The sequence below is a fragment of the Serinus canaria genome, chromosome 4, assembly GCF_022539315.1.
Source record: "Serinus canaria isolate serCan28SL12 chromosome 4, serCan2020, whole genome shotgun sequence".
NCBI classification, from domain to species: domain Eukaryota; kingdom Metazoa; phylum Chordata; class Aves; order Passeriformes; family Fringillidae; genus Serinus; species Serinus canaria.
The window spans coordinates 61,850,972-61,866,160 of record NC_066317.1 but is presented as its reverse complement, the minus strand read 5'-3'; the positions used below and the strand labels follow the sequence as shown (position 1 = coordinate 61,866,160).

The 15,189-nt window shown below is 41.4% G+C and overlaps 2 protein-coding genes across 5 annotated transcripts in view; both read left to right on the top strand.

Moving 5' to 3' along the window:
* The window catches only part of HGFAC (HGF activator), a 40,122-nt gene extending 34,153 nt beyond the window's left edge, over nt 1–5,969 (top strand). For 2 of the 3 annotated variants that reach the window (XM_009099143.4, XM_018924586.3), the window contains exons 12-14: nt 648–788; nt 1,794–1,942; nt 4,283–5,969. In XM_009099143.4, coding sequence (XP_009097391.1) covers nt 648–788; nt 1,794–1,942; nt 4,283–4,453 — 461 coding nt within the window. In that variant the 3' untranslated portion in view covers nt 4,454–5,969. The remainder of the gene's footprint in view (nt 1–647; nt 789–1,793; nt 1,943–4,282) is intronic. The other variant, XM_018924597.3, reaches the window with a different exon arrangement.
* Nucleotides 5,970–8,031: 2,062 nt separating this feature from the next.
* Nucleotides 8,032–15,189, top strand: part of DOK7 (docking protein 7) — a 59,268-nt gene continuing 52,110 nt past the window's right edge. The window contains exons 1-4 of one of the 2 annotated variants that reach the window (XM_009099155.4): nt 8,032–8,186; nt 8,313–8,358; nt 10,502–10,732; nt 14,523–14,723. In XM_009099155.4, coding sequence (XP_009097403.1) covers nt 8,133–8,186; nt 8,313–8,358; nt 10,502–10,732; nt 14,523–14,723 — 532 coding nt within the window. In that variant the 5' untranslated portion in view covers nt 8,032–8,132. Of the gene's footprint in view, nt 8,359–10,501; nt 10,733–14,522; nt 14,724–15,189 lie in introns of both variants that reach the window. The other variant, XM_030239262.2, reaches the window with a different exon arrangement.

Genomic DNA, 15,189 nt, shown 5'->3' with positions numbered 1-15,189 from the left:
TGAAATATTTCAGTGTCAATCTCATGACACTGCATAGCTATGTATTTACACTGTTTTTAACCCCATGACTAGTTAGTAAAGATTGGGTAGGTTATGCAATATTTCGTAGCTTCAAGAAGCTTGGTTTTGTAATGTCCCAAGGTTTTATTCCTTAATTTTAAAGATCTTGAATTTTGCTGAACTTACTGATAACAGGACACAAAATACACCAGCTCTTGGAGTAATTAATTTTTTAAATGGAATTGGAATCAGGCCAGTGGCCAGGGTTTCAGAAGCAGTGAGTATTTGCACATCCCACTTATTTCAGCTGAAAGTTGGGGATATGTCACTGTTATTTAACTATAAGGTGGGAGGAGACACATCTATTTTCTATCTTCCCCCTTCTCTACAGAGGCAGTGAAGCAAAATCTGCTCAGTGAGCATAGCATAAAATAAATATTCCCACAAGGGGAGTAGCTGAATGTTTCAGCCTTCAATTTGCTGTGAAATCAGGTGCTGTTGAGATGAGTCTGTCTGTCTTTGATTGAAATATCTTAATTAAGAGAGGCTTAGGGGATAATTAAATTTATATCTGAGACCCATTACTGCCAATCCCATTAAAGAAAGGGAACAGTCACTTTCTTCCTCCTGCATTTTCTGTTCTGCAGCTTTGATTAAGCTGAAGAAGAACGGCCAACGTTGTGCTGTCAAGTCCCAGTTTGTTCAGCCCATCTGCCTGCCAGAAAGTAACACTCTTTTCCCTGACCAGTTGAAATGTCAGATTTCTGGATGGGGACACAAGCATGAGAGTGAGTAAAACAAAAGCTGATACTTGTAGAAAAAAAAATTATGATAATAAAAACATAATGCTGAGATATGTGTTATACAACTGAGAGTTTGGTAGAATGTTTTGCAAGGGAATTCTGGTGGGATTCTTTTTCCCTACCTTTGGAGTTTACAACATTTACATCTGAAATAGTCATCCTGAACTTCCTTTATGGGCCTTGGAATTTGGAGCGTGTTTCCTTTGACCAAATGCTTGCACCAATTTCAGGATGGAAGGAGCTATGAGCTAGGTAGATCTCACTGGACTGGGAGGGGAGAAAGTAGCTCATTGGAGTGCCAAAACCTGGAATTTTAGTCAAGTGTATCTTTCCTCTGATTTGTCCAGATAGAGATTTTTTACTTCACCATCAAGAAACTTTGAAAACGTTGATAGGAGAAGGCCAGGTAGACTTTGGGCTAAGAAGTGTTTATACCCTGATTGAGAAAGGTGGAAAAAATCATCCCATCCTTTCAGAGGAGGAAATTTCAGGATTATGAGGCTGGACCATGCTGTTTCGGTGTTGAGATAACAAAGACTTATGTAGGTAGATGAGAAGGACTGAAGAGCTAACTGCCAGACTTTGGTGACAGATAAAGTATAGGCAAATATCCCAGTCTAAATGTGTAGTCTAAAAATAAAAAGAATTACCAGAGCCTTTGAAAAATGGATGATTTATTATTACATCTGGAAGCAGGTGAGAATGGGAGTGCTGGGGTATTGTTGCTGAGCCTCTAGAAAATGAGAGAAACCAAAATGTATCAGTGACTGGACATTGCAATACAGTTATTTCATGGAGTCTGACTGGAGGATCAGAAAGTGACCACTACAAAAATTATTTTATTTTAAAGATGTCCATAACATGAATACTACTGAGAGGTGTTAAATGTGTTTATTCTGTGTTAAATGTGTTGTGCCTTGTGTTTTCCTGTTATGCTCTTGACGTTCTATAAAAATGACTTTCTTTTCCTTTCTGGGAAATTTTTTAAAGATATATCTGGTTATTCAGATGTCCTGCAAGAAACACTGGTTCCACTCATTCCAGAGGAGAAGTGCAGAAGTCCTGAAATTTATGGAACAGAACTCACAGAAAATATGTTCTGTGCTGGCTACTTTGATAGCAAATCTGATGCTTGTCAGGTAATGCTGGGTCATCTCTAGGCAAGTGATAGAAATTAATTTGGGTCATAAATGTTGCAGTTACAATTCTTTTGATTTTGTAGTGTTCCTAAACAAAAGAAATGTTCCTAAAGAAAAGAACCTTATAGGACTGCTTCCACCTTCATTTTTTTTCATGTTCAATGTCAATTAAGCTCTACAGAAGGGCTCCAGGGTATTACATTCCTCCCACCTTCACATAAGGCAGTGGCTGTGCACTGGAGGGTGTGTTGCTCTAGTCCTGGCTGAGCCTGCAGGTGGTGGCAATGGATTTCTGCCCAGTTAGCAGGGATGAGCCAGCAGGAAAACCAGCATGATCCTGACTGGGGACAAATCCCAGAGCTGCTGCCTCTTGACTGAGGGAAAATAAGGACACCTGGGTAGGAGGTGAGGAGCAGTGGTGAGGCTTGGAGGAAGGAGCTGAGGTTTCTCTAGTGGATGTGACTGAATGGTGTAGAATGTCAGTCAATAGGAAACTGTGTTATGTAACCTCAGTCTTTCATGGAATGACCTCATGCTCTTACTACTTTCAGCTATGTCACACCTCGGCTCTGAATAAGGATGCAGAATTGTTGTGGTGATAGATGAGACTTCTTAAAATGAAGGATCAGATTATTCCTTACATAAAACTTCAGATTTCATCTACAGCTCATTTTGAAGGAGGAGGGTTTTGCTCTATTACCATAAATTCGTGCAAAGGCAGCACATAGCTAATAGCTGGCAGTGTAAGTGCAGGAAAGAATGTCATGTATACTGTGTGCTGGAAGCCCCACAGAGGTCATAAACATATTCAAAGAAAGGTGGCAAGAGTGAAATGGCAGCAGCCAGCAGTGGCTCAAGGCCAGGGCTGAGACTGAGGCTGCAAGGGCTCACACAAGCCAGAGAGATGGAAATGACCCTGCCTGCCCAGCTCCCCTTGCCTTTCCCAGGAAGTGCAAACACAAGAGACAGCATTACAGCTGATTCTCTCTCCCTGCTCTGGAAAACAGAAATTGGGAAGGAGGAAAGAAAGTGGAGGGAAAGATAAAGGAATTCCACAAAGACAAGTGGTCTGGAGAGAATTGCAAGGTCTGAGAACAGCGGTTTTGAATCAACAGATGTTGCTGAAGAACAGTGCTCATGACATGAAATCATTACTAGTGAATCAATAATTAATTTTTCCCTATTATCAGACTTGTAGTGGGGTCTGAGGAGAAACCATGTAGACCTCTTAATGTAACAGAAGTAGATGACCTCTGGGTTTTCTTACACATAGGATATTAACCTGTAAACCATCTGCTATGTATAAAAATATTCCCAGACCAAGAAACTTCAAACAGACTATGTGTTCTCCTTTTTAAAAGATTTTCTTGGAAAATTTTTTTCATTTAATCAGTGCACTGATGCCAAAATTGCAATCAATTAGACTAATTGTGAAAAATATGCAGACAAGCAGAACTTCATGTGATGACAGTCACTCATCACAGAAATCTTCAGTATAAAGGCAACACAATTTTCCTATGTATTTTGGTCTCAAAGAATTTGCTTTTGAGATAGGAAAAATATGTTTCTCCTTGGTCTCAAATAATTAGAGTGATGGCTGCTTTCACCAGTACCATTTACTAAGTCACATTTTTAATTTATTAATTTAATTTCTCTAGAAAATCAATCTAAGAGTAACAAAATAATAAAAACTTCTGTCCTGAATGTTTTCAAGGTTTAATATAAGTAGAAATGTTCAAAATTAACCCTTTCTGTAGTGTAGTTTGGGCTGCTTTTTTGGTTTATAGTTTAATGACAAGATAAATACTCAGTAGCAAATTCAAACACACACAAAATCCCATATGCCACATAAAATTACAGTATTCCACACTCCCAAAGTGGGGCTGTATGGAACACCTTTCTTTGAAAACTCTCATGTTCTCTGAAAGTTGCGATAAACTGTGTTGAGAAAATCTTCAAATGCACCCATGTAGCGCCTCCATGCAGTGCTGATATTACAACACAGTGCCAAGCCCCAAAGGCTTGTTCACTTCTATTGAAAATTATCTACATCAACATCAACCATGCTTTCAGTAGGTGTCTGAATCTAAAAATTTCATATTTTAAAACAAAATCTGATATTTTGATACCTTTGTTATTGTGTAATTTTAAAAACCCACCATTTCATTTGAATGTGACTAAAAATGCTTTCTATAATGAAACTTCAGTAAACTGCTATTTTTTTTTTTTTTTTTTTAGTTTAAATCTCATGTGCAAAAATTACCATTTTAGGACTTTCCCTAACTGATCTTCTGACTGCTTTCTATCAAATTAGATAACCTTTCCTCACTTTTGATGCAGGGAGATTCTGGTGGACCTCTGGCTTGTGAGGAAAATGACATCTCTTACCTCTATGGAATTATCAGCTGGGGAGATGGCTGCGGCAGAGTCAACAAACCTGGAGTGTACACAAGAGTGACAAACTATGTCAAGTGGATTAATGAGAAAATAGGCCCCCGAAAAACTAGCTGAATAGTTAAATACATTAACATTTGAAGCAGGGTTCAGGAGTCTTTTGGTTTTATTAAAATGGCATATATATTTTATTATAAGCTGGTATGAAAACTCTCATGGTAATTCTTAGCAGTTCCAAGCCAGACCACCAAAAGCAGCCCTGCTCCATCTGATGTCAGCAGCCTTGATCTAGCACTCAAGAACTGTGGATTGCTCAACACACATGACTGCTTTTATTTGTCTTTAAAAAAATCTCAAACATATTGAGACAGTGCACAAAAATCTGCAACTCTCTTTCTGCTTGGTGGATTACCTAAAAAGGGATTTGATGTGTTTTGCAGTTTCTGGTGGAGCTATCATCCCCCAAACCAACCTGCAACAATGTATTGTCCTTGTAGTCTCAGTTGAAATGAAAAAATAAACAGGAGAATCAAAAATGAAATTCCCTCTCCCTGAGAAATGATCTCTTGAAGCTCAGGGCCAGAGACAGCAAAAGAACAACGTAGGTAAAGATGCTCCTCAGCTAACTGCAACAACAAGTCTGGGGAAAGAAACCAGAAGGTTTGGGTTTTGTTTCAACCAAACACGTAAGCATTTTTGATATAAACATATTTCTGTGTTCCACTGACGTAAAATCAGGAAGGTGCCTCAGAGCTCTGCTGAATCTGGTGTGCAATTTTCCAGCAAGGTAAATGCAGCACCTTCTGAGAGCTCAAAGCCTTCCTGAAAAATGTTGTTATCTGGAGCAGCTGATTTAGGTTGATACAGCCAGGACCTTCTGCAGACTGTGATCTGCTCCTTGCCCTGAGGATAGCAATGGAAATACTTCACCTTGCTGATAAATCCCTAAACGTTTCTTTAATTTGACAGTGTTTTGAAGATGTCTTAGGTTTTGTACTAACAAGGTGTTCAACTATTTAGATAATTCAGAAAGGAGGTTTCTTGTAACAGATTTTTCAACTGGATGGCTGGGGTGCAGCTTGACATTTTCCTTAGGCATTTGGTGATATCATAAACCATGTGACATCATCACAGGCTTTACTGTCATGGTCTATGGAATTGTTATGGGTCCAACCAAAGCAATTATATCAATATACAGCTGATTAGAGGCAGTGGACTCAGCTGTATTAGCAAAAACAGGCAGAAAATAATTGAACAGAAAAAGTCTGACAAAGAATGGAATTTTTTTTTTTTTTTTCCTTTAGCCATGTCAGATGTGTACATTTAGGTTTTGATGTGAAATGCATTTCTCCCCTGGCAGTGAACATTGATGAACTCTCTTCAGTTTTTCAAGCAAAGTTGTTTTTTAAAGTAATAGAATTTTAAAGCAGTGCCTACATATTCAGATGTGGTTTTTGTTTGCAGTGTCCTTACGGGTTTCTTAGTAGTGGTGAATGTTATCTGCAGTTAAAAGAGATTCTATAGGGAAAAATAACCAAAACCTGCATCTGTGTAAGTAAAAGTATACAACAATGCTAATCTAGATAAACAATGTATACTGTTTAATAAAAACATTTACCCTCTGTTTCTTGAACTTAGTCTGTTATGTATAAAGTTAGAGTAAGATCTTTGAATCCCTCTGTAGGCTGTTCTAGAGCTTGAGAGCAGGTGGAAAGATGAAATAACACTTTGTGCTGGAAGGCATCAGAACATTTCTCCGTAAGGGTCAATTTCAGCTGGTGGTGCTCCCAGTTTAATGCAAGTGTCACACACATTTCCAGGAGGCAGATGTAAGCACCTGGGTATGTTTTTCAGCTATTGATACTGTGACTCCCAGGATTAAAGCCTTTAGTTGGTTTTTCTGAGGCACTAAACACTAGCCTGAAATAACACTGTCCACTCTGGGATCTCGATTCCAAACCAAGCTGAAGACTCTCATTGTGTGGCCATTTGCACTCTGAGTCTGGCTTGCTCAATGCCCTAAAATGAATATGACCATGTGGCAGGGCTAACTGTACCTGCTGCTGAGACAAGTACTGCATCAGCAGGAAGGAGCTGTTTGCTCTTCTTCAGAAGGGATTCATCAGGAACAGGTTTCCACTCAAAGATGAAGCCATCCTGAATGTCTGTGTCTGTTCTGTGACTTCAGTGTCACTTTGAAATGAATATCTATCCACATTGTGCACAGTTTTGATTGTGCAGTTTCATGTTGTATATGCTCCCTTGGTCTTCTCTTGCAGTAAAGAAGGTGGCTGTTTGATAGGAAAGGTGTTTCTGACAATTGGTGTACAGTTTTTTTTAGCTGTCCTGTTTTCAAAATCTATGCTGCTTGTATGAGTACACAGCAACACCAGCACAAATAATAACACACTTAAAAAAAACAACCGAATGGTCTGGTTTCTGCCCTCAAAGGTCATAAATGACAGATCTCCAGCTGATACTAATTTTACATTAAAATTAATTTGTGGCTTTCAAATTGGCTTGGTGGAACTAAATGAAAATCATTTGAGCCTCAGCTGTGAGGTGACTAGCACAGTATTACAAGCACAGAGTAGGGGTGGCAAGGAGATGTCCAGGTTATGGGACGTCCTGACCTCTCACACCCTGACATCAGTCACACTCCTATGGGGCACTCCAGCATCTGCCTCCTGCCTTTCTCTTGAGTATTACCCCAGGGAAACTAATTCTCCACATTTTTCACGCCCTTTAAGTGATTATTGCCTTGCTTAAAATCAAAACCAAACTCAAATGTACTAGTGAAATTTTATCTGATATTTTTCCTAACTCTATATTGAAATTGAATTAGAATGCAAAGGCAGTTGAACAAACACTTCCCTAATTCATTATGAAACACACTTAAAAGATGGTTTTATTAAATTGTATGTTATTCCATGCAAACTGACCGATTTAAAAGGAGGAAATAAATGCAAACATCTAAAAAAACCCCTTCTATTATGCTACTGAAAGAAAAATGTGCTGTAGTGCTGTTTTAAAAAAGCTGAAGAAATAATTACCATCAAATAAGATGCAGCAGGAGTATTTTTGGAATAATGGACTCTAATTAGTCCATTGCTCGTGGAAAATAAATCTGAGGACATCATTAACACATCTTATTCTATTAATTGTAGCTGTTATTGGTTTGGTATAAGCGGGTTGTTATCTCATGACAGTTGCATTGCAAAGAGGGGAAAAAAAAAGTGAGAAGAGTATTTTTATCTGGGGTAGTTGGCAGAGTCTTCTGAGAGCCAAGGAGAGCTGTAATTATACTTTTGAAAAGTGAGAATTGGGCATTGTAAGGAAGGTGCGGGAAGGGGGCGTTTTGGCCGGCCAGAGGCGGGCCCCGCTCCACAGAGAGAATCCGGTGCGGGCTTTGCGGCCGGCCGGGCGCGGGGCAGCCCCTGCGGACAGCGGCAAAGTCCGGAGCCGGATCTGGGCGGGGGTCGCGCCCGGAGCGGATCCGCGGCGCTCCGGGGGCGGCGGGCCGCGCCTCGCGCTTAGAAACCCTAGGGAAAAAAATAATATTAAAAAAAATCCAAGATCCCCCCGCAAGCCCGAAGTAAAACACGTGAACAAAGAGTCATTGGGACGGTCCGCAGACCCCTCTCCCCAGGCGGCAGGTCGGGGGCCGGGCCGGGCCGCACTGGCCGCCCGCCCGCGCGGGGCCCTAATAAAGCTATTTTGGAAGTGACCCCTCGGGCGGCCGGAGCGCGGGGCGGGCGCAGCGAGCCGGCGCAGCTGTCCGGAATCATGACTGAAGATGACGGATTCCGTGGTGGTGGAGGGTCACGTCAAGTTGAGAGACGGAAAAAAGGTCCCCGCTCCCTGCGCCCCTTCGGCCCGCGGGGGTCCCCGACCGCCGCCCCTTGCCCTGAGGGGAGAGAGCCCGCTCTCCCCTGCGCGGCCCCGGCTAACCCTGTCCCTTTGCCTCTCGTTGCAGTGGAAGAGCAGGTGGCTGGTGCTGCGCAAGCCCTCCCCGGTGGCAGGTAAGAGGGGCCCGGCGGTGGGGACGGGGCTCAGGGCCCCGCAGCTTGCCCGGCTCCCCGGGGCGAGTGCCCGCAGAGCCCGGGCAGGGCCGTCCCAGAGCTGCGCTGCCCGGCAGCCGCGTCCGGCCTGCGGGCGAGCTCCTGCGCTCTCTAAAAACAACGGGAAAAGTCACTTCCCAAGGCACAGCCATTGGATTTGGTGCCGGTTCAAAATGCACTTTTTTTTTTTTTTTTTTTTAATTTTCTGGGGGTGAACTTATTTCTTCAGGGTGATTGCTGGCTGTAAAAAAAAAAAAAAAAACTCTGACACCCTGACATTGTAAGCTCGGTAGTTATTTTTGATCAGTGTTTTGACAGAAAATATCACTTCGATTTAAAAATAAAATGACATTTTGAATTAAGGAAGAGAAAAAAAGAAGATCGTTTCCATGCTTCTGAAGGGGAAACTGAAAACGTTACACAGAGCTGATGTTTTACTGCAGCAGAGGGAAAAGTAGGCTTCAGGTTTCCCCATCTGTTCCCAAGAGAGAAAACATTTGGGCCCAAAAGTATATCTTTCCAGGGTTAAATGTTGCCCACTCTTGGAAACCGTGAATCTGCAATGCTGCAGAGTGGATTATGGCAGCCTTTCTTGAGGCTTGCTAGAAAGACTGAAGGCTTCTTAGTAATTCCTTGTTACCCGAGTTGTTACAGTAGTATTTTAGTGTTTTAAATACCTGTATCTCATCTAAATCTGTGAAACCTCCCTGTGTGAAAGGGCATCTGTTGATCGTAGAGCTAGTACATAGACCTGTGAACATGGGCCCGAGTTTTTATTATGAGTAAGCCAGCTTTGAAGGCTGTAGATGGTGGAGCCTGACTGATAATGTAGCTTATTCCTCAAAAATGCTATTTTTATTCTAGCAAAATTAGCCAGGTTCACTAAAAAAGCCCCTGGTGATTTGCTTTTCTTGGTATGTAAACCATAGCTGTTCTTCAAACACACAACTGTATTGCAGAATGTTTAAATACCACGGTTGCAGCTGTTTTTGCCAACAGGTGCACAAAGACAATTGGGAATCCATGCAAAGCTCTGCATTAGTTAGCAGACAGTTCAGTCTTTCAGTCATTTTTCATCTATGTGGATGGAGATTTTGCCAGTCCCTTGCTCAGCTGAGAGCTGCAGGGCGCCTTAGTGGGGCTGGGAGCACCAGCCCCAGTATTTATAAAATGGTGCATGGGGGTCTTTGTCTTTTGTGGTTTGTAGCTCGGCTTAAGCTGTGGATGTTGCAGCTTTGATATTGACCATTGCAGCTTTGATATTGACCATTAGTTTCATCTACATCTGAGTGCTGTGTGGTAGGAAATGAATGTGGGGGAAGGAGGGCTGCTTTTGTCATAAATGCAAAAGGTGGGAGAGGTGACTCCCCTTTCCTTTTGGGCTTGCTTGTGAAATGCTTGCTTTCCCCATGGGGCCACGGCACTTGAACTGGTTTCTTCCATTGCATGGTTACTGTGTAATAAACACCTCTGGCAAGGGGTCAATAACAACTGGTGACACAAGCAAACACTAAAAAATAAATAAATAAAAGAAGGTGTGGCACATAATGATTTTTAGCAATGGCTGCTGTGTAGCATTTAACTGGGAAACCTGAGCTGACAGGAGCAATCTCGCAGTGCAGTCTGCTTGCCATTTGGTGGTTGGGTAATCTGTGAGCTACTGTAAGAATTTCATTTGTGGTTCAGAATGTTCTAATGATAATACAGACAACAATAGCCTCTCGGTCTTTAGAGTCTGTAATGCGAACAGCTATCCTAACATAGCTCCTAATACTTTGAATTAATGAATCAGTCCCCACCAGCCTCAGGAGAGGATCTGAAATGCCACTGGACTTTGAATAAAATGGGGAAGATTTATTACTGACCTCCTTATTTTTGAGCCTGCAGTTTAACCCTTAAAACACACCTTCAGTGTTTGCTTCCTGAAAATGAGGACTATAAACTACCTGGGGGTGGGCTGTGAAAAGAAGTCAGAGTTTTACATTGACTTGATCAAGCTGATCCTGCAGTTGTCTAAAGCTCCTTTGTATTGCAGCAGAGTGCTGAGAAATTTGTTATGGTCTGTGCTCTGCATCATCATCTCTGACAGTTTTGCTCCTTTTAGACTGTTTGCTCATGCTGGTGTACAAGGATAAATCTGAACGAGCAAAAGGGCATAAGGAGAGGAGCAGCATGACCTTAGAAGACATCTGTGGCCTGGATCCTGGGCTCTCCTATGAGGGCCTGAATCACACGCTCGCCATCATCTGTCTGTCCCAGGTTGTGATGCTGGGATTTGAGAACAAGGAAACCATGTACGCCTGGGATGTGCGAATACGCTACAGTCTGGGGGAAGGTAACCTTTGTCTTCTCACACTGGTTTGTTTTTTCCCCCCCTCTGGATGAAAAGCCAAAGAAACGTGAAGCTAAAATGCAAATAAAGCAGTACAGTTCAGGACAAGATTGCCACTCATTTGAGAGTGGACAAACTCTTTTCCCCCTTAAATGTTAAAGCAGGTATCCCTTTCAATAGGTTTTGACTACAGTACCACCCAGTACTGATGGATAATTATGACACCTCTTTACTTGGGTTTTTGATTTTTAAACTAATGGTGTGTAGCTTTGAAACAAAGTGATCAAACTTCTGCTTCTGGTCCTACAGTTGACTCAGGGATTCTGGCAAAAGGAATCAGGAGGAGCCTGAATTAAGAGATGCCAAGTCCTGAGTGTAACTTTGCCAGTTCATGCCCAGTTTGCTGAGCTGCCTGCTGGATGTTACATTGATAATTCTTATTGCTGCTAGTGTGCCATTTCAGAAAGAGACTTTTTGCCCTAAGGAGTGTCATCAGACACATTCTTTCCAGCTAACTTCACCTTTCTCTTTGCTCCTATTTTATTTTCTTGGTTAGCAGCTCTAAAATGAACTGTGGTGAACAAAGAGTGATAATGTTGGTAATCCATAGTATCTGTCTTATGTTTGTTTAGTCATAACTAGGGAAGGAGGGTAGGTGTGTGGGAGACACACATTAGCAATCTTTATCATTTGTTACATATGCTCTGCCATCTGTTGGGTTTGTGGGCTCGTTCCTTTGCAGTACATATGTAGAAAGATGGCCTGGGAATTTTACAGTAAAAATATGTAGAACTATAAGAAGTGAGATGTGTGGATGTACCTCTCAGGGCTATCAAATATGAAGCCTTGCATAACAGGAAAGGTTAGAGGGGTTGCTGAACAATACAAGCATGAGTAGCTGGAGTGGTTGGTGCACTTTGATGATACAGCTCTGCAGTCTTCCAGTGCTGTTTTTTTGTTTGTTTGTTTGTTTGAACTAGGTTTGGGATCTATATATAGCATAGGCTTGTCCTAAAAGCTGAAGGAGTATTTGAATAAAACAGACTAGGTCTGTTTTTTATGATCTTGCACTGATATAGTGCTGGAGTAATCTCAGTCTGGGTGTGAGGGTTATGGTTGGGATTGGAGGACATGGAAAAGCAGGTTTTCTCAAGGAAAGCTGTGAATGAGGTAGGAATAGAGCCTTCTGGATTATGACATGTGCAGCCATCAAGTCCTGTGAAGTGGGGGAGATTGTGTATGTGGAAGTGAAGAAATGCAGAAATAAAACAAGTGTAATTGGTTGAACTGGCAATAATTTGTATAAAGTTTATTGCAAAAAATCTTAGGGGCAGGGGATTAAACCAAAACATTGAAAATTTTTACGGAATTTTGTCTTTTAGTTTATGCTCAATTAGGAGAATGCACTCAAAGGGAGTCTAGTTTGAGTACAGAGGAATAGAAAAGAGAGAAGATGTAGATGAAGAGAAGATGGTGACTGGTATTTTTTCTTAAAGTGTAGTAAGGGTGCCTTTGTGTGCCTTGAAAAAAAAGTGGCTGGATGATAAAAATAGGCTAGGGAGAGATGACCTCAGAGTCTGGGAAGCAAAAAAAAAAGTGAAAGGAGCTGACGCTGTTCTTGAATGAAGACGACAGAATGGAGGCGTTCACACTGGAGTTCCCAGTGTTTTCTCTCAGTTTTTAGCAGATGAGGTGGATGTGATTCCTGGAATGTGCTTGTGCTCACAACTCATTTTGTGAAGTTAGCGTACTGCAGGTCAGTGCATAGCTTGAAAAGGAAAAGATGGGCTGAAGGAAGTGATGGATTTCAGTAGTACCTTTTGTTCAGGGATATACTCAGCTCTGTGTCTTCACAATTTTTTTTTTATAGAGTAAGAGAAGTCAGAGGCTGGGAAGAATTTTGAAAAAAATTCCAATTTACCAAGAGAGCAGTGTATGGAAAAAGGTTTATTTTCAAATATGCTTTTCCTTTTACTTTGGCTTTGTTCAGAGTTGGGTATGCTGTATTTTGACAGTGGTCTAGAACTTGGGCTGGAGCTCTTTGTTTTCAGCAGCTGTTGTAACTTGCAACTGATCCTGTGAAGAGTGGGCTTCATTCCTCAATTATGGAGCAGAACGAGTCCTGATGCTGCTTCTCCCATGGTTTAATTACCAGAAAAATTCCAGGCAGAGGAGTACAAATGGCATTAAAGACTGATTTCTGAGCATTATTGATCACAATGGTTTTGCCGTCTTTTTGATAGCTGATGTTTAAGCAGGTTGCGTAACAACTGCGTGCCCAAAAGGGGACATGGTGTGGCTATTGATTTGCTCCCTAGCAGTGCTGCTGGCAGAGCTGTAAGCAGAGCTGTGGTTAGTTAGATCTATCTCTGTCTCCTTGCACATTTCACTCGAATGACTTTGTGGCTAATTCTGCTGGAGCCTCAGGGAACTTTGCAAATGCATGTCATAGATGAGGAGTTGGCTTACAGCTGAGATCGTGACTAAGAATACAGCAAGCAGTTAGATGAGAAGCAAGACTCAGACCCAGATGAAATTTGTGATGCTTGAAGAGGCCTGGGCAAGAAACAGGGAAGAGTTGATGCAAGAACTGAGAGTACCTGGAAGTTACCCAGTAGATTTCATAGGTGGGGAGCTGTTTGTGTGATCTTTGATGCATAACCAAAAAGTAAATCTATGTTGCTTCTTGATAAACACCACCAGAAACGTCCTTCTGGAAATATAAGAGTCTTGATGCTTCTCTCTACCAAGACAGATGTTGTTTGTTTTTTTTAAATTTGTTGTGGGTTTTTTGTTGTTATTTTGTTTGTTGGTTGGGTTTTTTTGTGTCTAATCACAATATAAAAGAAACTAGAGCAGTAGTGGAGGTCAAAACAATTGTTTGAGAATTATATGCTTGCTCACTTAAATTGTTCCCTTTGAAACACTGAGATTTGAGCCCTTGAAGTGATCCCAATAACTTATTATTCAGAATGCAATAGCCCTGGAAGAGAAAATGGGAGACCAGCCTAGAATAACTACTTTAGGTAAGGATACTGCAATACAGATGATACTGGAATTGGGATTTGAACCTGGATTTTGTAAACTTGAATGAGATAGATGTTTCTTTTTCTTTCTCCACTCTTTTAAAATTCAGGGAGTGAAATACGAAAAAATTAACTGACATCTAAAAATGTTTGTTAATTACAAATCACTTAGTTTCCTAGTAATTTAAAATGTCTTGGCATCTACCATTACCAACTCATGAAAGGTGGAAAAATGTAATTTCCCTCATTTTACTGCTGGGGAGGAAGTGAAGCGGTTTATTAAAGGTTGCAGATGAGTCAGTGATACAGAGATTTGTTTAGTTCTTTGAGCCTTGGCTTTTGGGCTCCTTGAGCACCATTTTATTTTTATTGCATGCATGCAGGAAAGGAGAGACACAGGTTAGAGGAGGAGAGAGCAACCCATGTAATGATGCAAGGATTGAAGAGGTAAGTGAAGTCTGGCCTGGATGATTGACTAATCTGAGATAGGGATTAGCCTGGAAGATTTAGGATAAATTAATGTAGCATTGCAACTTTAATAATTTGTAGCATTAGGCCAAGCTATGGTGGTTTTTTCTAATCCTAAAGTGGCATAATAGAGAGTAATGGCCTTACAGCTACTTACATGTGGCTGTCTGGGCTCCAGGTAGATTTTTATGCCAGTCTCGTGGTGTGGGCAGGGTTTGGTCCAAGTACCACAGCTGAGCAGAATGACTTACATAACACTTGTATTTTCTGTAGTAATATATTTTTTCCTTATTTGATAGTTCATAGATTTCAAGTCTTTGTAGCTCCTGGCACAAAACTAGAGAGTGGGCCTGCTACCCTGCATTTCTGCAATGACATCCTTGTCCTGGTGAAAGACCTTCCTCCCAGTGTCATGGGGCAGTGGAAGCTCTCGGATCTGCGGCGCTACGGGGCTGTCCCCAACGGATTCATCTTTGAAGGGGGCACCAGGTGCGGCTTCTGTAAGTACAAATGGAACCTGTCCTCCAAATGTTGCTCAATGCCTTTTGCAGAAATGTAAATGCACTCTCATTCCAAGTGGAGACTGCAGAACCAGCTGTGCTACTTTGTCAAACAGGCAGCCTCTTATCAGAGGGTCTGTTCTGAGTAGATTTCTGCAGGCTTCAACCCTGCTGTTCAGGAGAAATGTGACTGTGTGCAGTACTGGCTAGAAATTGCCCTGTGGCTCTCCAGAAGATTTTTAGTCAAAAACTGCTATTGAATACAGAGCAAAAATAAGGTGATGAAATTTTATGGCCTGTGTTATGCAAGAGATAAGGTAAAATGGCCTAATGTTCAGATTATTAAATTATGATTAATTATTTTGTTGTTTGCTGAGGGGAAAGTGATATGGAGCTTTGATATTCCAGGTAGCATAAATGTTTTCATTTTGTAGATAGTAATTTCTAAATCCCATAGAGGACTTTT